The sequence below is a fragment of the Bemisia tabaci genome, chromosome 3 (genome assembly GCF_918797505.1).
Source record: "Bemisia tabaci chromosome 3, PGI_BMITA_v3".
Lineage (NCBI taxonomy): Eukaryota > Metazoa > Arthropoda > Insecta > Hemiptera > Aleyrodidae > Bemisia > Bemisia tabaci.
Window position 1 is genome coordinate 33,340,848 of NC_092795.1, and position 22,268 is coordinate 33,363,115.

General features: G+C 41.0%; 1 protein-coding gene across 1 annotated transcript in view; it reads left to right on the plus strand.

The window, feature by feature from the left end:
• The first annotated feature begins 14,479 nt into the window (after positions 1 to 14,479).
• LOC109043864 (uncharacterized) overlaps positions 14,480 to 22,268 on the plus strand; it is an 85,538-nt gene continuing 77,749 nt past the window's right edge. Inside the window, exon 1 of the mRNA XM_019061204.2 lies at positions 14,480 to 14,756. Coding sequence (XP_018916749.2) covers positions 14,714 to 14,756 — 43 coding nt within the window. The 5' untranslated portion in view covers positions 14,480 to 14,713. The remainder of the gene's footprint in view (positions 14,757 to 22,268) is intronic.

The window sequence follows — 22,268 nt, forward strand, 5'->3', positions numbered from 1 at the left end:
GTAGCGTTTTGAATTTAAATAGGTGCTTGTTGAAGAAAATTTAAAAAGAAGATCGAATGGCGTTACTTTTAAAAATTCTAAATTTTGTATTAAACGACGATATAAGCTTTTAAAGTTTCGTCATTGTGTCAGACTTCTCCCGCTGACTCGTTTCGCTGTGCGCCGGCTGAGTAATAACGGGTGCGATTACGGAGGAACAGAGATGCACGTAAGCTTAAGGGGTCGATGTACGAGTCAACGACAACTCTCGAGTTTTTTGTTCTTTTTCTTCTTGCCCTTTTTTTTGGAAGGAGTCAAACGAGAAGAGAGATCTCGAGCAAAAAGTCGGAGGATAAACTGGTCAAGGGAAAAAATTTCAACTACTAAGAGCACCTACGGTTGCGACGCTGCATCGCATTCACTTACGTCGCGCCTTGCCGGATTTCGGTGAAAACAAAAGCCGTCGGAACTGAATACTCTCAGAATATTAGTAGAAAATTGTAACGGCATAATTGCATGATATTTTTAAAATTAAATAGGGAACCGTTTTAAAGATATTTTTAGAATATTTCCACAGAAGTATTTCTTTATAAATAATTTCCAATTATTTTCAAAACTACCAATAAAATATTTGTAAATTTTTCTGACAACATTCCGACAAGGTTCTGATACTCTCCAGGAATAAAAATGTAAACGATTTGAAAATATTTTCAGAATACTAGCATTTCACACAAATTATTGCTGAGAGAGTATTTCGAAAATAATTTATATTTTTGAGAGAAGTTCTGTAAACTGAAACGGGAAAGTTTTCAAAATAAATTCGGAATGTTTTCCTTAATTGTTCCTCTCAAAATACGTTAAATAAACCAGGAAAATATTTTGGAAATATTCTGGTACCACCCAGACAAAGTTTCAATATTTTCCACGGAGCACATCCCTGGTAAAAATTGGCAGTAGAATGTGTGTTCCAAAATACTATAGACCTAAAGCCGGCTGTAAGATTTCCAATAGCTTCTGTAGCCGGCTGTACAATTTCTCATAGCCTTTTATAGCCGATGGCGATTAAGCAACAGCCAGATGATAAAGTTTATGCTAAACGTTACTAATTACGGATACTAGAACTTATTGTTAGTTAGTTTTTGGACTACAGCTCTCTTTGCGCCGTAGTATCTTGCTTTATTTTGCGAGGAAAGCTCCGTACTTTTGAAGGATGCTTGTCATTCTTAATATGTTGGAGCGCCTTCAATTTCTTATGAAATTGAATTATACTGTGCAATACCTCTATAGGTTGCTGGGGTAGGGTAGGTATTGGTAGGGAATAGTTGCTTCAGACGCCGTGGCACGCTGCGGCGCGGCGGGCGGGCAGAGAGCTCAAAACGCGCATTGGCGCCTACAAACCTAACAGGGATACTTCACGCGTTGCGCAATGCGTGAAGTATCCCTGTTAGGTTTGTAGGCGCCAGTGCGTCGCCGCTCCGCTTTGTGAGGCTCTAATATTTAATCTCAAGGAGTCAGCGTTTCTCAACTCATGATTTTGAAATGTTTGCTCACTCTGTATGGACTATTCTCATTTTAATTGATGAAAAAAAAATGTGGTTTAAAGGAAGTAAATATTAAGGTAGTTCCGTATCAAACTTAATGATTTCCAAAGCACACGAATTTCTACACAATTACTCATAGCCTTTTATAGTCAATGGCGATAAAGCCCGGCGATAGGAACTATAGCCCGACTGTATACTTTTATATGGCTTCGTATAGCCCGGCTATATGATTTGCTCCGCTTTCTACAGTCAGCTATATGATTTTCAATAGCCATCTTTAGTCGGCTAAAAGAACTCCTATGGTATTTTGAAACGCAGCTCCTATCGCCAATTTTTACCAGGGATGCGAGGGATTTGAAAATATCTTGTCAAAAATGTACAAATGCTGCGGGCAAAATCGCAAAAAGCCAAGAATATCTCTACAAAAAAATTCAATTTTGAATGGGAAAACGAGTACATCAACCAACATGTCATTCAGACGGAGAAAGCAAGGTTCGTGGGTTAACCTAAGTTCCGAAACCATAATATACGACTTTGGCGGACTTCATGAGAGCTTTTTAATTGATGATTAAATTTTTTTAACGGATCTCTCGAGGACTAAGAACAATTTTTAAGTAATGAAAAATCTAATGGTTTTTAATCCGGTATTGGCAACGTCGGATTGGAGCACTTGTCACCTGTCAGACGCGGACGCGACGGGCAAAGCTACGGAACCTATTTAGAGTAAATCAGAGCTTCGCGGGGAGCGTTTCTCAATGGGAACCTGATTTAAGCAACCCCCCCCCCCCCCTCCGGGGAGCAATTAATGCCTCATAAATGACAACGACGCCGGTGTAAATCGCCCGACAACGAGACAACAACAAGATTAGATTCAATTTTGTAATTCTCCCGAGCCCAATGCTCCCGTCAATTAAAAGGGCTTTCGACGGAACGGCCCGGCCGGCGTTAGTGCTAAAATGCCCATAACTTTTACGTTAGTCTTGGGAACGTATTCATGGTAGCTCCTTAGACAGCTCCTTTCCTTAGGAGGCCCCGGATGAATTGCATTGGGATTAGGGGAAGAAGTTTATGGAGATTCTTTAAAAAAACACAAAGGATATACTTTAAATGAATTTGGAATAAAATTCGACGTTGCAATTTTGCAAATAAACCCTTGAAAGGGATTCCACGACCCCCCCCCCCCTTCAAAAAAAATTTGCGAATTATCAATGCATTACCTCTGGGGTCCTCTCCTACGACGTAAAACTTGGCTCATTTCGCAACTGACATTTTGAAAAATAAAAGCATTCCTAGGTCAGAGCCCCGGACTTCAATATTCCTTGTCTGGTTTTTGTGACTTTTCGTTGTACTTCGGGCTGCATTAATCATGAAAATATTTTGTACAAAACTTTGGCGGGAAGTCTTTTAAAATCGAGGAGTTAATCATGCAAAACTCAATAGCATAAAGACGGTAGTTCAACTTTTTGTCGATAGAGCACGACAAAGATTGAATGTCTCGGCCGTGGGAGAGGAATTTCAAGCTTCCGCATCAAAGCTCCCTGATTTTTCAGGATTGGGCAAAACTCCCTGACCTCACGAAAGCTTGTATAGCGGGTTCCGAACGAAAGAGACAAATACTGTGCCCCGAAAAAGTGCGGAAACAGGATATTTAAAGCTACACAGTGAATGGTATTAGGTATTCATCTCGAGAGTTGTGCATACCTTATTTTACGAGCTCCGAGCTACTTGACATAATGGTGAGTTGACGAATCACATGAGATGTCAGAAAAAACGGGAAAGAGCTAAAACGCAATGAGTCTAGGTTAAGTCAGATAAACAGTTTAAATAAAGGAGAGATGCCGCGAGAATAATATGGAGTTATTCTAACGACATAATTGCCGTTTTGCGCCGTTCGTTTTGTTCGAAAAAACTCAGCTTTCACCGATTTAATCGAGTGTGATATTATTCAATAGATATAGGAACCTCTTTAATACTTCGAGTGTCCGCGTTCATGCCCTGAATTTTTTTTAATTTTTTATTTTTTCAGATGAACTTATGAAAGAATTGATGAGCAGTCGATTGACGAGTTGAGGAAGAGAACAAAGCTCTGACAAACAACAAGTCTTGGATATACTTGCAATTTTTGTCACAGTTCCTTCTACCGTTACACTGTGCTGATTTCCGTGATTTGTGCGGTTATCGACGGATGAAAGTTCGTCGATAAGCCTGCCTAATTCAGTTTTTGGAAACTGACCCAAGTTTTTGTGTATTATACGTGATGAAAATTTGAACCCGATTTACTGACCTTTGACGTTAAAAATCAAAGGGGAATAATAAGAAACACATTCTCAGTACAAGATACCCGTTTACTGGTAGAAGGGCGTAAACCGTGTTCTTGTAAAAGCTACACAGTAGAACAACCGTAGACATCAGCAAGTTTTCACACTTCTTTTGATAGGTTATGTGCGCCAAAATAACCTTAAAGTTTGGGGACAATTCAACTATTTCAGAAAGTATACACTTTGTAATATTGAAAAAGAGATATTGAAAATGAGTTCACTGGAAAAAAAAACACATTGGATCTAGAGTCCAGACTCTTGAAAACATTGACAAGAAAAAATACTCTTGATTCAATCGGATTTTTGCTTGAATCAAAACGAAATCCGCTTGAATTAAGAGGCTTGGTTCTTGATTTAAGCTAGATTCTGATTGAATCAAGAGTGCTTTTTCTTGTCGATGTTTTTAAGAGACTGGACTCAAGATCCAATGTGTTTTTTTCCCCCAGCGTTTTCCCTCAAAACTACCAATTTCGCCATACACCATTTTACTGGAAAAGTCCTCCAGTGGTTCTCATCTGCCATCACGGCGCCATTCGTTGGCCCCATTCGGGCTTCTTTCTCAGTCGCGGCCGACGAAAATGGGGCGAGAAAAGAGAGAATTTCAAGCCCGGCTAATTAAGCCCCACTCGCACTCCGCATGCACCGGGTCGAGTAATTTTATTAATGAAAGGACTAGGACCAGGTCACTGGGCGGCGCCGCCGGTGGACACCGTGAAAAGGAAGGCGAAAGGGCCGCCGTAGGTCGTGTCGTTGACCAAGTTCTCGAACTACAACCAGTGACGTTCCCGCAAGTTGATGACAGTGCTTTTCCTCTATTCGAATGTATCATAACCAGCGCAACAAACCCAACCTCTCTCGAGGAGGGTATACTCTAGTATTTTAGTGTTCACACTACTAGCCTGCCACCACACTGAAGAAAATTTCTATTGAGATATTATTTGGACTTTAACTGTCGTTTCTTGCAGACAATTTTTTTCTTTTTTTCTCCTTTCTTATCTTTTCTTTCAGGTAAAATCCGTGCAGATTTAACTTAAATTCAGTTTTCTTAGGTTAAAGAAACGTTGTTTTGCTATCGTTCTTTAACTTTAACTAAACGATACCAAAACGACGCTTTTATAACTAAAAAAAAAACAACAAAAAACAAAAAAACAAAAAAAAACTGATTTTGTAGACAAGACTCGACGCCTCAAGTCAAAATAATACCTCAATTTTTTTTTTTTTTTTTCAGTGAATGTGCATTCTGCTCGCAGAGATCTCAAGAGACTTTAACGAAAGGATACAACTAACACCTAACTAAAGAATTCCTCTGAAGAAATTGGGGTTCAGATTTTCTAATGTTTTGTCGAATCAGACCGCACCAAATTAAAGAAATGAATGTTTGGAGGGATCAAATTTTTTTTCGCATGGTTAGATTCATATAACACAGCACGATTCTATTACAGAAGAAAATATTGACCCACTCGTGGAATACTATATAGACCGAGTTTATCAGAAAGGAACCAACCCAAATTTTCGAAAAAAAATGTGATAATAATGTTTTTGAGTTCCACTAGCCGTATATTTCCTCCTACCAAAAACTGAAAGGCAAAAAACAGAAATTTGTTTGTAAAAATAGGGATTAAAGTTTATTTTTTACATTGAGCCTTATGCACGAATAAAACTCCAAACCTCTTTTTCTCAGTTTCAACTTAATGTGAGTTGGTTTCTTTCTGATGAACTCGCTCCATATGTATGTAGATTCGCGAAGAAGTTGCAAGAGCAGCTAGGAGCCGCGAACCCAGTTGATCAGACCTGGAGACTGGAAATGATCGCCGCCGGGAGATCGGAGCGGGTCGCGACTGATTGTGGACACAATATCGGTAGGCGCCTGATTGCGGGGCTAATGACGGGCGCTAATAACAAGGGGGGCCGCGTGCCCCGTGCCCAGAGTCGGATCCCGGCGGCAGATACCGCCAGGCGTGGGCGTGTGCGGGGGTCCCGGGAGCCAAGGTTAAGGCGCACCGTGGAAAGCCCCCCCCCCCCCCCCTCCCCCACGAATCCAGAATCGGGATCGTGGAGTCGTGACTCTCGATGGTCCAGCCACCCGCCCGCCGGCCGCGCCGAAACCTTTCACGGCGACGACTTCATCGAAATTCGGTTCGATTCGAAGCTGAAGTAAAAATGGTTGGCTCTAATTCAGAAACAACTTAACTGCATTTCACGCCGCCTAGTTTCTATTCGCTTTTAATATTATAATAGAGAACTGAGGGGGATTTTTGACGGACAGAAAATACAAGGTGCGTCTACTAAAATTTAATTTTAGATTTTTCCCGATATTTTAGACAAGATTTCCTGATTTTATGCGCGACTATATTGACACCGGTCTAACTTTAAAAAATCAACATATTAAATTAAATGAATCAAAAGTAGAAAAATACTCGAAAACTGCTGGAGGCTCTCAGAATTTCCTGATCCATGATTGATTTCCCCGATGTGTCCCTAATAACATCAAATTTCTTGATATTTTCTGATTTTTCCTGACGGTAGACACCCTCGAATAAATTGTATTTTCGTGCTTGACGAACACCAGCGTCGGACTGGCTCGGAAATTCTTGGGGTGCTGATACATTTTCGAGGCCCCTTCCTTTCGGGTGGGGCCTTACTGACTTAAAGTCCTCCTTCTAGTTATGTGGGTTTTCCAAGTTTTTGGAGCCCCTGCAGGAGACCCACCGCGGCCCTCTGAGCCACCCTCCAGAATTTCTGGGGTGATGAAGCACCCTAGCACCCCTGGCAAGACCGCCCCTGATGAACATTAGTTTCTTGTTGAGTTGGAAGCGAGTTAGGTCAATTAGCGGGCGATGCCTCAATCCGAATGCGGGCAAGCGAGTCGGAGCCTAGGTCAACGATGTGACACTCACTTTCATAGAGCGTTAAGTGCTCGGCTCGTTACTACAGACCCCGTTTTTAAGTGCGGTCAAACTGGTCTGCCCGCGAATGTCGTCCGACGCCCGGCCGCGCTTCCCGTGCAATTTTTATTTAAAATTGGCTCTCTTGCCGGCCCGACTCCGACCGCTCGCTTGTTTATCCCGGCTTCCGACGCTCATTTTTTAATCCGCTCTTCCGGATTTCTCTCATCTGCCTCTCCTCCGTTTGAATACGTCCACGTCCACGTCGCGTCACCCCGCGCCGGCTTCGTGTTTTCGTCCGACGGATTTGCGCACGCGCGCCCCGCCGGATTGAGACGTCAACGCTTTTCAGCGAGGCTGCGTTGTCGGCTGTCATCTTGGGATATTGTGAGGAAAAAAATCGACCCAGTGAACTTCTGCTTACATCAAGTTATTACACTGGATAAAAAAAGACATTGGATCTAGAGTCCAGACTCTTGAAAACATTGACAAGAAAAAATACTCTTGATTCAATCGGATTTTTGCTTTAATCAGAAGGAAATCCGCTCAAATTAAGAAGCTTGGTTCTTGATTTGAGCTAGATTCTGATTGAATCAAGAGTACTTTTTCTTGTCGATGTTTTTAAGAGTCTGGACTCTATATCCAAATTATTTTTTTTTTTTTTTTTTTTTTTTTCTTTCCCCAGAGAGTTATTACTTTTTCCGGGTTAGGACGAACTTAGGCGGCCGTGACTCGTCCAAAGTATTTTTAGATGGTTTATTTTCCCGGCAAGATTCGAGTTCAGGAAAAGCCAGGGAATTTTGACGACATTAGTCGGGCATCACTATTCAGAAAAGTTGGAGAGCTTTGATTTGATTTGATTGAGTGCAATTTGTCAGTTTCGCTTTCCTGGAATTGTGTTTTAATGCTTGATTCTTGTAGATTTGCGAAAACTGATAGGATTTGTCCGAAACAGTAACTTTCTAAGTTTACTATTAACCAAGATATCGCGCTTTGAAAACTTATGTTTATGATGTTATCCGCCGCGGAAGTGACACTCTTGGTTCCTTCCATATTGGTTTCAGTAGTCAGTGAGACACTCATTATGCATTGGTTACTCAACGTGAGACTTGAATGAAAGCAAGGTGCAAGAAACTGGAGTGTCACTCCCGCGGTGGATGACGTCATAAACAGAATTTTTCAAAGCGCGATATCTCGGTTATTATTGAACGTAGAAATTTGCTGTTTGGCCCGATCCAATTATACTTCGCTAATCTACAAGAATCAAGCATCATAACACGATTCTGTGACCACCGCAACTGACCAAGTGCCACCCTGTTCTTGAATCATTTTTTTTCCAGAAGCGCGGATGACCAAATGCAAGGGAATCGTCTGTGCTGCTCTTTTGCATCAAAACCGAAGCTTGGCTTCGCCTCGGTTGATCAATATTCAACGATCGTTCAGAATATGGACTTTCAGTTACATCGAAACAAAACAGAAGAGAATGGAAAGTTGCCGGCCGAAGCTGCGACAGTTTTGACATTTTTATCGCTCGAGAGGCCTATTTCTGGTGCCTATTGTTTTCTCGGAGCATGTATGCGATCCCTCACGATGTCTCACAGATACCTCTGAGTTCCCGACTTTGGCTTTAATCAATGACTAAATATGCACCGATCGGAGATTCATAGTCATAGCACTTTCTACACCGGAATTTCGATGTTACTTTCGCCCGCAGAAATTGAGACTTTAGCAACTCATTGCTCAATCTCAAATCCAAATTATTGGCTGCGTTTTTCTTCGGACTGATGACCTTTCTATGGAAAATACGCGAACATTTGTGACCGTCGACGGGAAAAGACCCTTGCGTCACCTTTGTTTTTCCCTCACTCCAAAATGTTCTAATTCCCTTCTTTTTCCTAAACTCCGAACAAATTGCCCCCCCCCCCCCCCCGCTAACTTTTGTTAAAAGGACGGAATTACTTGGTTTGGAGACCATATTAAGGAAAAAGGCATTCAGTAGCTGGTTGATATAATGACAAGCCTTAAAAATGAACCGACAGAGATTAGTGGTATGTTTTAGTGATTGCTATCCGAGTCAGAAATTCCCAGACTTTTTCCACGAATTCCCTGACATTCCCCGACTTTTCCCGGTGGTCGCAAATTCCCTCACTTTCCCTGCTTTTTCCGACCGTTGGCGATCCTGATATTATCAACAAGTGACTAACGCATTATCATTGAAATAAAAATAGCATTGACTTCAGAACTTAGGTTTAACCTCACTCCGTAACATTCCTTAGATTGTTAGTGCGGGGTCTCCAGAATGATGGTCTCTGGTCACTTTCTTCTCCTCCCGCGGACAATATCACCAACCGTGGCTCATCAAGGCGAACGCTACCGATGACCCCGAATCCCCCCCCCCCCCCCGGCCACGACGCGACGTTACGTCATCCGACGACGATGTCTCACGCTTACGCGCTAACTGGCCACTTACAGCGATAGCCAACACAGCACACAACGACTCAACGGTCCGATTAACTAGCGCCCGAGTCCGAGTCAGCGGGTCAAGCAGGATATCACCGACTCTGTCATTATGACGTGCGTTAGTTACGGATCCGCCACTCAACGCACTATCATCGCTTGGCTGACCTCTGACAGCGCATCGTCCTCGCTGGTCGGAGGTCGAGGGGCCGGCGGTTTGTGGGATCGTCGGAGCCTCTGAACGAGGAGGAAGTTACATTTTAAAAGGGAGGCTCGGATTCGGTCGCCGATTCCTTCGGGTGATTTGGTACGCACGTACGTTGAGGAAAATTACGTTGAAATTACTTAATCAAGGTAGATTATGCAAAGAGGATATTTGAAATGGAAAGAACAGAAACAGAGGGAAAATGCAAGCATACACGGAAAAAATTAGGTGGCATTTACCATATTCTGGTTAATAAATGGCACAACCAGAGAGTATGGTACCTTTCATCAAAATTATCGTGAAAGTGACAAGATTTTTCCTTATTGTGACAATAATTTTGGTGGAAGTTACCATACTGTCTGGTTGTGCCGTGTTTTAAACCTGAGTATGATAGAATGCTACCAAACTTTTTTTCCGTGTGCAGGACTTTGCCACCGAAATATATACACCACGGCAAAAAATAATATACTTTTGGACGGGGAGGGGGGTGGGAGGGTTAAATATCTTAACTCGTTTTATATTATCTTTCCGTTTATACGAGCGAAGGAAAAGAGGAGGGCTGAAGAAGCATTAATGAAAGAATTGCAATTGCTTACAAATCTCTGACTGATTTGTCATAAGAGCTTGGGGATAATTACTCGGAATATCTACGGATTCATTAAAAAAAATTCGCTGACATTTTCTAATTTCCTAAGACCAGATATGCACAAAAATTCCTCAACATTTGTCGATCAAAGTTTAACAACTAAGCAGAGGAAGAAAAGAAAAAAAAAGCAAAAAGACAGAAAAAAAACGCGAAAAAAGTTACCGATAATGAAAAACTGATCTGTAAGTTCTCTTAAAATTATTTTTGATATTTTAAAATTTTTGTTCCCCGGGCCATGAAAAATCTCAAGATACACAAATATTGAGCAAGAAGAATTTTCGCACCGTTTCCTAGCTTTGACACTTTTTTGCATCCAATTATTTCCTTCCACTCTCCACTATTTTCTAGATTTTCCCAACATATGCACACCGACATACGTCAGGAGGAGAAAGCAATAAGTTTTTTTTCCTGCTACCTTCCGAAAGTATTTAAAATTTACAGTTTAATTATATGTATACTTCAGAATTCCGTTTAATGAGCCAAATTTCTTCAGGTATTAAAAAATTCCAGATTGTCGATGACCCTGGAAAAATTGGGCCTTGCCACCGACCACCATGTTACCTAAAACTTTGCAAGATAAAAATACATGAATGCGAATAGAGAAAATTATCTTCCGAATCCTTTCTTGGTACGCCCTGCATCGGAATGATTCTCATACCTTGTTGATGGAGAAACACTCAACGTTGATCTTGTGGAACAAACAGTTCCACGCTTTGCTTTAAGAATGGGTCGGAAAAAAATGGGCCGAAAAGGGCAATGCTGGAAAATAAGAACCTAACGATGGACTGAAACAACCACGCCCTGACATCAAAAGGGGAGAAAAACTAAGAATGAGTGCTGGTTTCCTTGTATCTAAAATATAAATAACTATTCGTGGGCGTCCACGGAAAGGATCCTTAGTCCACGAAGGCAATAAAATTTTCAGTATAGTGTTTTGTGTCCGGTTGGGTCGAAACATTGGATTTGAGATGTCGAAGGAAAACTCTCTTGCGTGTCAGTAATGACTCATGATCAAAGAGACAAGACCTTTACAAGACCTTTTTCTTTAAGTACAAGACTTTTTCTTATCTCGGCGACAGGTGAAAACTTTTGCTTTCGGGGACTCAACACCTCCGAATAGTAAGACAACAACAGACATCCTTCCTCCTGGGTGAAAGGTGAATTTCGGGTGACACAGTGAGCTCGACCAGTTTACCAAACCTTGGTTTGTTTGCAGAACGACTCTCAACACGTTTTAAAATATATACCAAGTTGATACGTCGACGGTTAGATGTTATAGTCCCGAAAGTACCTCTGAGTATCGCACCAAAGAGTTGAACAATTGTTTCAGCGATCTTACGTAATTTGCAAAAAACTTACGTGGCAAAGTGCTTTCGAGTCATCATTAGATGAAATTTATTTAATTTTTGGCTGATCAAGTCACCTTCATTGGGCGCAACGTAACGTCGACTACTGAACTTAACTTTTGCCTTTCTCCACTAAATTTCTTAAATTGTTAGAGCAGGATCTCTAAAATATATAGCCTCTGTTATACCAAATACCCCCTAGATGACTATACCTAAAGATTCGTTTTGAGGTTAAGATACATCTGGTTGTAACGTTTTACACGGGTCTTATGAGGAAAACCTGAAAAAAGCTATTTTTGACTCCTTCGAGTCAAATTTGACGGGGCAAGAATTTTTTCCCTTATACTTCAAGTATTAAGGCCTTGAATGCATGAAACTTCGGCGGCTGAATCTGTTTCTGGTTGGGAAAAAAAATGTAATAGTGGAAGTACACACTACACAGGGACTGCATCCGTCAAGAGAATGGAGAGGAGGGGAGGGGGATGTAGTTATCAACTTGAATGTTTCGAATTTTCTGCCAGAAAGTGATTCAGTGGCAAATTTTTGGAACTTATGTTCCACGAATGTTACATTTCCAAGATAAGATCACTTGAGGGCACCAGTCCTCTGATGGTACACTTAATTTCACTTGTTCACCTCGTCCCATAAGGTCCTGTGTAAAAATGCACAACCTGATGCACAAACACACTCACAGATGAGTTCCGAATCTGTAGGTATGGTCATCCAGGGGGTATTGGTTTTACCCCGTGACGTCACGACTCGCGACGCGGTTGACACCTGCGCGCCGTGGCGAGTACGCGGGGCGTCGCACACTGTGACGAAATGGGTAAAAGGTCGGACATGGGGGTGTCTCTAATTTTGGATCCGGAGTGGGCATGAAGTGTTCCTAAGGGTTCATACTATACGAATCTAGCATGTATTTTCAATTTTTTTCCTCCAATTTTTTCCTAGAGCTCCTCAAATGTGGCAGATTCCGCTGTTCCTGAAATTGTCACACTTCGTCAAAATCTTTTCGACCCTTATATTTTGTTGTGACGTTATTGCATGTAAATTTTGATACCTGGAACTTATTGTTGAGACTCTAAGGAACATTTTTCACTGGTAATAATTGAAATTATGTCAAATCTGAAGGCTGCCACGTAACTCTAAAGTTACCTACTTCAAAAAGATGAAAATTGAACTTTAAGCAAGCTTTCAAAAAATTCGCCGCATTTCGCCGAAAAAGTAAGCATATAGCGTGCTCAAGTAATCCTTCGAGAATGATAATCAGCCATATTTGGCTGCAGATAGGCGCAGATTCGTGAGATTCTTTGATTTTCGTCTGAAAAGGCCAGACGGCACGAGCGGGTCTCTCTCCGTCAAACTCAATTCGACCCTTATATTTTGTTGTGAGATTAACCCATGTAAATTTTGATGCTTGAAACTTATTTTTAAGACTCTACGGAACATTTTTCACTGGCCACATTTGAAATTATCTCGACGCTGAAGGCTACCACGTATCTCTAAAGTTACCCGCTTCAGAAAGATGAAAATTGAACTTTAAGCAAGCTTTTAAAAATTGTGCCGCATTTTGCCAAAAAAGTAAGCATATGGCGTGCTCCAGTAATCTTTTGAGAATGATAATCAGCCATATTTGCTTGCAGATAGCTGCACATTCGCGAAATTTATTGAATTTTGCAGACGGCACAAGGCATCCTGCAATAGCGTACGTAGGGACGTCCCTCCTAAAAAATTGGAAAATGTACAATTGTTCATATATTTTGTATGGTTTTAAGACCAGCATTCCTCTGCCCAAGATACCTAAATTATAACCCCCCCCCCCTCCCCCCGGTGTCAGCTTAGAGGTATTTGCCTCTCTCGAAAGCAAATATCGCAGGTTGCTAAATGCGCTTAATCTAATTATTAGACCCTGCGAAGTAAGGCGTAGCAGTTTCATTTAAGTAATATTGTGAACATAATAATGACTACGCATAGTAGTGTTAAACATCAGCAAATATGGTTGCATTCCATCCGCTTAAGACGCGACGTAGAGCGTAACTGGCCAATACGGATTTCCCATCGTAGGATTAGAGGTAAATTGATCGACGAGGGGACTTTATCCTAACTGTTACTAGACCATTTATTGATGACTGTTATGCCACCTGAATCTGGTATCCAAAACAATCGAGGGGATAAGAGGAAATGCATCAAATAATCAGTTTTACATTAAACAGTTGTATATGGTTGATAACAACAATAAAAACGCAAAAATCTTAATCGCAAAATCTTAAAAATCATGAGGCCACTGCACTTCTAGTCCTTCATCATAGCAATAATGACATGCAGTGACATCAACTTCGAAGAGGACCCTCTTGAAGAGAGGTAGAGGAAGTAGAGGAATCGATGGACGATGGCGGAACGGACGACAGCGAATAAGATGATTACATAGGCCTTCCAACCGATTTTTTCTGTCAACTGTGTTCTAATAGCGAACCGTATACTGAATAAGTATAGAGTTTTTTCATGAACTGACGGTTTACTTTAATTTCCTATTGTTTCAATACGTTCTAATTATTCCACTTTGAAATAACTGCACAATAATCAGATATATTAAAGCATAATTTTATTGTACCCGATACTTCTTCCTTAATGTTGATGTGATGTAATGTTGGCGTCGATGAATCGATAGAACTATGGTCAAAATCGAATTCTACGATAAAAATACTTCAGATTATGTGAAATTTAACTTGAAATTTTGGAAAAGGGAGTGAAACAGTTGAGAGAAACTGGAGAGAAAATCTACGAAAACACCTTGGTTCCTACAATCCTGAGCAATACTTCATAAAAACACCCGAAAACATGCATTTCCGTTTGAAAATCGGCAAAACTAAGGTCAAAATCGGATTCTGCGATGAAAATACTTCGGGAACGCATGATTCTGACCTGAAATTTCATAAAGATCGAAGGATATAGCGGAAAGAAGTTGCGGAGGAAGTCCATGACCGGGCAATCCTATGTTTCGTTACAGTGTGCGTCGGTGGCGGGCAGGAAGCGCATCCGAACGGAAAGCAAAAGTTGTTTTGAGTAGCCGGAAAGAGAGGGGGTCACAGGGGGGCTTCAGGGGGGAGGGGGCTGGGGCTAACGGGGAGCCGACCGCGGGCGCGGACGCAACGGTGCATCAGTTGCCCGAGTCGCCGAGTTGCGAGACGCCGCCCGACCGTAAGAGAAAACCCTTCCGCGAGAATCCCGACACGTGCGCGAGTGGACCCAGTGCCAGAGCAAGTGCCACGACAAGTGCCAGGATTACAAGTGCCAAGTGTTAAGTGCCGTTTCCGGGATTCACCGAGTCCCGTTGCCATGGGACGCGATCGGATAGCCGTCCTACTCCTCTGGATGTCTTGTAAGTCCCCGTCAAAACTATTCTCATTTTAACGGAAGGGGGTGGCTTTAATCGAGGAGCAAGGAGCAATGTTTTTTTTAAAACTTTTTTGGGGATACAAGGGATCCGCTATGGGTATTTTTAAAATGTACCTGTGTCTACTAAAACAGGCAGGCCGAAAATCAGTACTTTTACAGTCCTTTTTCAATACATTCCGCAGAAATTCAGTACCTCCCTAACAGACAAATTCAGTACTTTTTCAGTACCTTCATTTGACGAAATTCGATAAATTTCAAAAATTTGAATTTGTCGCTCGAATTGCGACAAAAATAACAAACATTCCGGACCTTCTCGCGGAATTTCCGCACTTTTTCAGTACTTCCGGACCGCCCTTAAGAAATCAGTACAATTTCTGGACTTTCCGAAAATTCCGGACTTGTGGACACCCTGCCCTTCCATTCCTCTGAGGGACGATTTTGCGTTTCAAAATGTTGATTGATTAGAAGATTCAAATACGTCATTCAAGAGGTCAATAATGGCGGTTTAGGTGCAAACTCATAAACCTAAATAAAAACAGGTAGTTAAAATGTCCATACTTAGAAAAAGAAATGGTCTCATAACGATAGATGAACTGATTCCCGGTTCCTGGAAGAGAATCCTTGATTTTTTCCTGATTTTCCCTAGGATTTTTCATTCCCTGATAAATCATGGGTTTCGCCGGTCCTAATGCGCCGGTTACTATGTGCGAAAATTAAAAAAACAGGGGCTGTTGGAAAATGACAACGACTTCTGCATGCTTGCAATTTGAAAATGGAAGTGATTTTTCACTGATATAGTGATCGCAGATACACCTCTGCCAAGAGGATGTTTTGAATTACCTTCTCTTTAAAAAAATTGAGAAGAAGAAAAAAAAATTTACGATTCAACGACTTCACGATGGAGGAACGCAATTCGCAACATTAACTATCGATAAGTTAAAGTTGGAGCAGAAATGCAATGCGCATGCGCAACAATAGCTATCGAAAAGTTGGAGCAGAAACGCAATTTGCAACACTCGCTATCGATAAGATGGAGCCACAGCCGCGGCTGTAATGGGTAATATTGGGTCGATATGAGCTTGAAGACGTAAAATGCTCTCTCTTAATTGAAAATAGAAAAAGGTTTCAGAAATGCAGCCGGATGAGTTCGGTTTTTAGAGGATTGTTTACTTCTCGTATTGTTCCACTTCAATCAATTGTCCCGATCCGATTGAAATCTGTTACAAAGGCGTGGCCGTAGAGCTGCCACTGAAGACTCAAGTTAGGTTACATTGGGTCACGCAACTAAATCAGCTTTGCGGCAATGCGGGAGGTGTCGGACGGAATTGAAGGCGCTCGCCGCGCCAGCACCGCTAAGTCACGTAGATTCCTTCTGCAGCTGCAATGATTATAAACGGAGGGTATCAAGTTTCTCTTCTTTTCTCTTTGATACACAGTCCACTGTGCACGAACAGAACCTCGAATTCGATGTCGCAATTCTCCATTCAAGATTTACTTTTTTTAAAATAAAAATAAAGTAGTTAAGAACCGGAAGGGGAGGGGGGATTCATGGTTGAGGATTGGAATATTTATTAAAGGCGTCGTTACTGCGAGAGCTGCATCGCTTTGGAATTGAAAAAGTTCCTTCTCAATACTCTTTTCTCAGTCATCATTCTAGTTACTTATTTAAAGAAGTACAAAAACAAAACAAAACAAAAAAGTTCTAATCCTACGAGTTTAAAAATCAATCATACTTCAAAGATTATGAGTTGAAAATACCCAGGACATTGTCAGTACTTACGAGAGCACCGATTAGGAGTTGAATTTATTCCTACCTGCAACAGAGAAAATAACAAAATGTATGAGCATCGAATATTATAACCGGAATATGCACTTTTTCACAAGGGCATATGGCATTTATTAATCCATTTGCACCTCCATCTGACATTAAAGATCACTGTCACCGACCGATTATTTAAATAAAATTTACCATGACTTGGCCTTGGCCTCTCCGTCCTTTTATCGACGAGAGATGCTCTGAGACTGGTATTTACCTTTGAAATGCAAACAGTCATTCCAGGCAGGGATCACTGTTGGTTGAGTTTTAAATGCAGGTGTTAGCGTAAAATAATTTTGTCGGTTTTTAAAAGTAAAATTATCGGTGACAGGACGAGGTTATCATCTTGTAGTCCACGAATCGGCAATTTCGATCAAAAATACTACTTCCATAAGTTGAGACGTTTCCTCGGCACTGTCACCCTTTTTGTCTTTTGAGCCATCAAATTTAAAATCAATCGTCAGACTTCCTGTTAAAATTTATTTTCTAAACAGAAAAATCTCAACGTCATTTCTTGAAAACTACCATGCTCCTTCTTCTCTGTGTTAAGAATAACTTGTGCATATCAAGCAACATTGTCAGTTAGTTCTCCTTTGAATAGGAGCAGAGATTGTACACCACCATAAACTAGATACGCGTTTTTGCAGCCACCGTCGATATGATCGATAAGCTCTTTCTTAAAAGGCAATGTAGGTATCGACGGTGAAACTGGAAAAATGCGTAAAAAAATCTCCGCTCCTACTTCACTTTCTTAAAAAACACCCAACCAACATAATGGCTTGAAATTTTCACAGAATGCTCTTCACATGAAGACTGAAAAACACCGAAGTTGTCAAGAAATGACGTTTAAAAGTTTTCCACGTGGAAAATAAAGTGTATGGCAGAAAATCTGCAAGGCCACAAATCGAGATACGCATTTTTACAGTTTCAATACCGATGTACGACTGGTTGATAGAAAAACATTTATGAGCCGTTGCACAATCTGAGAAAAACTTCAAAACATATACGTTGTTTCAATGTGCAATGGGTCAATTTCCGTTGATTGGAATGAAAACTGGCGACATCGATTTTGAGCGCAATCGTAACTGGTCGAGGATAAACACCGATAGAAAGTCCTCCCAGGAAACGGAGCGACTGCTTCACTCCAGCTTTAATAAAGCAAATATTTTACGTTCCCGATTAGCAATTTATTTATCTCGATCGATTCATTTAATTCAGAGGCGCTAGCTTTCACGGCTGGCGAGCGAGGCATTCGAAAAATATTACGTTTTCTCTTCCCTCTACCGGTCAAGAAACGCAACCACCTCTCAGACGGGAGGAAAAAGAATCCGTTGGTGGTTGCGGAGGCGTTCGTGGAGACCAAGTAAATGGGCCTGTTGCAAACTTTTGCTAGAGCAGAATGAAGAGTTGTTTCCTATAGATAATGCCTCAAAAATCACGATGAGCGCATCGGCAAAGTCTGAAATGCACTCATAACTTCACAATCTGCGTAAGAAATTTGCGGTTTTTTGAGCTTCCCGCTTCAAAAACGATACTACTGCACAGGTGAACATTTTGTTAGAGGAGTCGCTCCATCGTCGGCAATATTCATCATGGCCGACGCTTGCGCAGTTCCTCGCGTAATTCGAGGAGAGTTCAAGGTCAATTAAGGCGGGCGAGGAAAATATGAACGTAAACACGCCGATTGTTATATGGTTTAATCCTGTTCAGGTGTTATCTCGTCCCATCACACGTGTTTTGGCGGACTGGCGTCGGCCATGATGAGTATTGTCGCCAATGGAACGACTCCTCTAACAAAATGTTCACCTGTACCGTAGTATCGTTTTCGAAGCGGGAAGCTCAAAAAACCGCAAATTTCTTACGCAGATTGTGAAGTTATGAGTGCATTTCAGACTTTGCCGATGCGCTCATCGTGATTTTTGAGGCATTATCTGTAGGAAACAACTCTTAGTTTTGCTCTAGCAAAAGTTTGCAACAGGCCCATTACCTCCAACATACGGCTAAAAACATGATCTCTTTTCTCTTGGCGCCATTAATCAAAAAATATACCGGTCTAGCAATGAGGTAAGAGATTCTTTGGTGCTTGCACAAGCACTAGGACTTTTTCGACTTGACTTTCAGCCGCAATGCTTCAACTTGCATTCCTCTTGGGGAAAGAAGATGAAATTCACGAGGAAAGAAAGTGAAAGAACGCTGACATCACTTATCTCACGGTGATTTTAGGTATATAAAAACTAAGGGAATTTCAGAGATAAAATTACTGAAATCAAAAGTACGATAGTCAAAATTACAGAAAGTATTTCTACCACAAGGTCAATCGAACATGAACCTTTAGAGTGGAATTGAAAGCAATCAAACACGAGGATTATTTTCGGTCACAAAATAAGGAGCAAGGAGCCGCAAGTCTTTACCTTCTTGCACAAAAATTATTTCGTCACATTTTTCCACGCAGTTTAATTTTATTTATAACTTTGACAAGCGATTTTCTGGACGTCAAATTTTGGTCAACTTTGGACCCTCTTCCGACAACTTGGGGTAACATTAGCCGTTAGTATTTTCTGCGTGCAAGGAAAATTTGAAATCCATTTTCAAGATGTGGATGCAAGTTCCTTGATCAAGATCCACCGTTCAGTGGCCATAGAAGATAAATCAAATCTGTAAAAAACTGTGAATTTAGCATACTATTAATTTCAAAACGATACAAAAATTGAAAAATCGGTCAACAGGTTTACGAGAAAACTCTGTTTTATTGAGACCACCTACTGTCAACGCGGAAGCACCTGCAAGCAGTGCAGTAACGGATCGCAACGGATTTCATGAATTAGTACCTTAAAAGCGACTTGATCTAAAAGAGGAGGCATTGAAATGTTTATGATCTTCACATTCTCAGCTTCAATTTGGTGCATTGCTTTGATATTTTTGATCAACCGTTAAACGCGATGTCAGATTGCACAGACAGTCAAATTGCACTCATCTGTCGGATAGATTATCATAACAGCCTAACAGCCATCCAAAAATCAAAGTGGAATATGCTAATTGGTACATTTTTCGTATCCTTCAAAAAGTTGACGTTAGGGGATTAATGCATCAGAATTCCTCGCGTTTAGGAGCGCGACGAGGCGGACAAGTACTGCAGATGCCAATTTATGCAAAAAAACAAACCAAAAAAAAACCATCATTTCTCACTAAGGACTCGATCGATCAAAAATGTCAATCCAATAAAATTGCATTGAAGCTGAGAGTGCGAGGATTAAAATAAATTCCACTCGTTTGCTTCCGGCAAACTGCGCTCTCGAGGAAGAAACGAGGAGACTTCGGAGAGATTCGTAAGATAGTGCATCTAAAGATGCGTTCGCGGCAAACCGACGACGGTGTCAACGGTAAAATTTAATTTTCTCGCAATCTCTTTGATCTATTACAAAAATCTTCCAAGTTGATAATAAAAGCAAAAGGTTGAGTTAAACGCACCTTTTAACAATTAACATCTCCTGTGCTTTAGAAGATATAAAATAACAGAGCTTACTTTTTGGATGCCCTTTCGTATATGTCGAATTTTAAATTCCCTGAGGTTTTCCTGTATACTGTGTTTGCAAGGAACTCTGTCATTGCCAAAGAATTTCCCTGGTGTTTACTGCGTTTTCTCCTTTGCTTGCAATTTTTTATTCCCCGCTCCAATCAGATCGTATTCGCTGCGCTTTTCCAGTCGCTAGCAACCCACAAAAAAATGAAAGATCAGTGAAAGTAAATGATTATCGAAAAAAATCCCATTTTATAGGTTTTAACGCGGACGTTCAAAGCTAAATAAGATAAGTTGATCTACTTAATACATGTATCTATGTTTAGTTACGTAAATATCATGGGTTTATCACATAGAGGTTGAATAAAAAAAATCATTCTTTGGACTGAATGTAAATCAGATGTTTAGTGCAAAAATGACCTTTCCTTCACGGCTTTCTCGTGTGCCTATAGGAACTTTCTTGCACTCACCTTCATTGATAAAATGCTTTCGACTACACTTTTACTTTTAAATATGGTTTTCGATAAAATACAAATTGAACAGCATCAAAAATAGGCATAGTGTAATGAATAAAAGTCGCAAATCAGCAATATCGCCTGTAACTTCAACCGCTCGAAGAAAATCCTCTATAAGAAAATACTCATCGACTTACGGGCGGCGATGCTCTCATCTGCGGAGTAAGAAAGTGGGTTACAAGGACGTCTGGCGGCCAATTATGCCAGTTATCGCGGAGCATCTAATTAATTATGGATGCTGAATTTTTAAAACGTCGCGGAAGCCGAATCCGTCTTCTGTTCACTTGTGAGGAATAACCACCTTTCTCCGGGTGACCGCACCCGCACCAGTGGCGTGGCGTGCTTTGCGATATATCGATTGTTATGCCATATAAACCAATGGATAAGAATCGATAAACAGATAATCGATTCTTTACCATAGGTTTAAATGGTGAAACAATCGATACATCGCAATTCACGCCACGCCACTGACCCGCACTACGAAATTCGTGCGATGCTAATAAGAGAGATGGCTAGGGTCTCTAAGAGCGATTCCTAGTGATCGGTCGATTTACGGTTATTTGCTCACCGCAACTATTTGTCGCTATCCGTTTTCGGAACTTCATTAGATAACATTGTTTTTAGTTGCCGTGGCATCAATTAATTAGAGGAGGAAGCTTGAAGTGACTACAAAAACTGAAAAATTGATTTCCCGGACTTTTCCACTATGAATTCCCTGACCAATTTTGATGGGTTTACGTAATTTTTGAGGCAATGCGGATGACGAATTTCAATTTTAGGATACCGTAATTCGGCTACGATACAGGCCGGGGGCTGAGAGATTAGACACGCGAAAATTCGCCACCTTCAGGGACGCTATTTCTTTCCGTCATTTGGGTCTTTTTATTCTTTTCCCCTGGCTTTTCCCGGTTTTTGCTGACACATTTTTTACACCGACTTTTCAGGGGTTTCTGGGTTTTTTCTGACTGCAGCCGCTCTAGAAACTACTAATTAGAAACCTTACAAAATAATTTTTTCTTGTGTCATCTAGAATTTTGTCAGTGAATCAATGACTACAAGAGGGCAAAACGAACTCGGACACAGGGTAACAAGTAAAAGTGGTGAGATTTTAAATCTTGACTTTCTCATGATTTCCTATTACCGACAAAAAGCCCAATTACTTGGCATAAAATTTGCCGGCTTTTCTCTCATGTTTACAATTTTTTTTTTTTAAAATCAAGAATAACGAGAAAATCCCTGACTCTCCCGCCCAAAATTTCCTTACTTTTTCTCAGCTTCTTTCTTCTTCCACTGACTTCTGACTATAATTTATAGTCTTCCCTGACTTTGAACTGACTTTATCATGAGCAGTGGTGAGGCGTGAATGATCGATTATTGATATTTTCCAATTTGAAGCTGTGTTTAAGAATCGATTGTTAGGATGTTCGCAGCGAACACCATAATAATCGATCCCTTCCGATAGGTTTAAGTGGCAGATCAAAACATCGATAAATCGCAAAGCACGCCACGCCACTGATCACGGCCAAAAAGCTCCGTTCCCTCCGCGGAACGATTTTTTAGGTTATCTTTTTTGGTCACTTAAGATACACACGAAGCCACCGAAGTTGATTCACCGTCGCACAGTGGATCGAGTTAATTAAAGAGGTC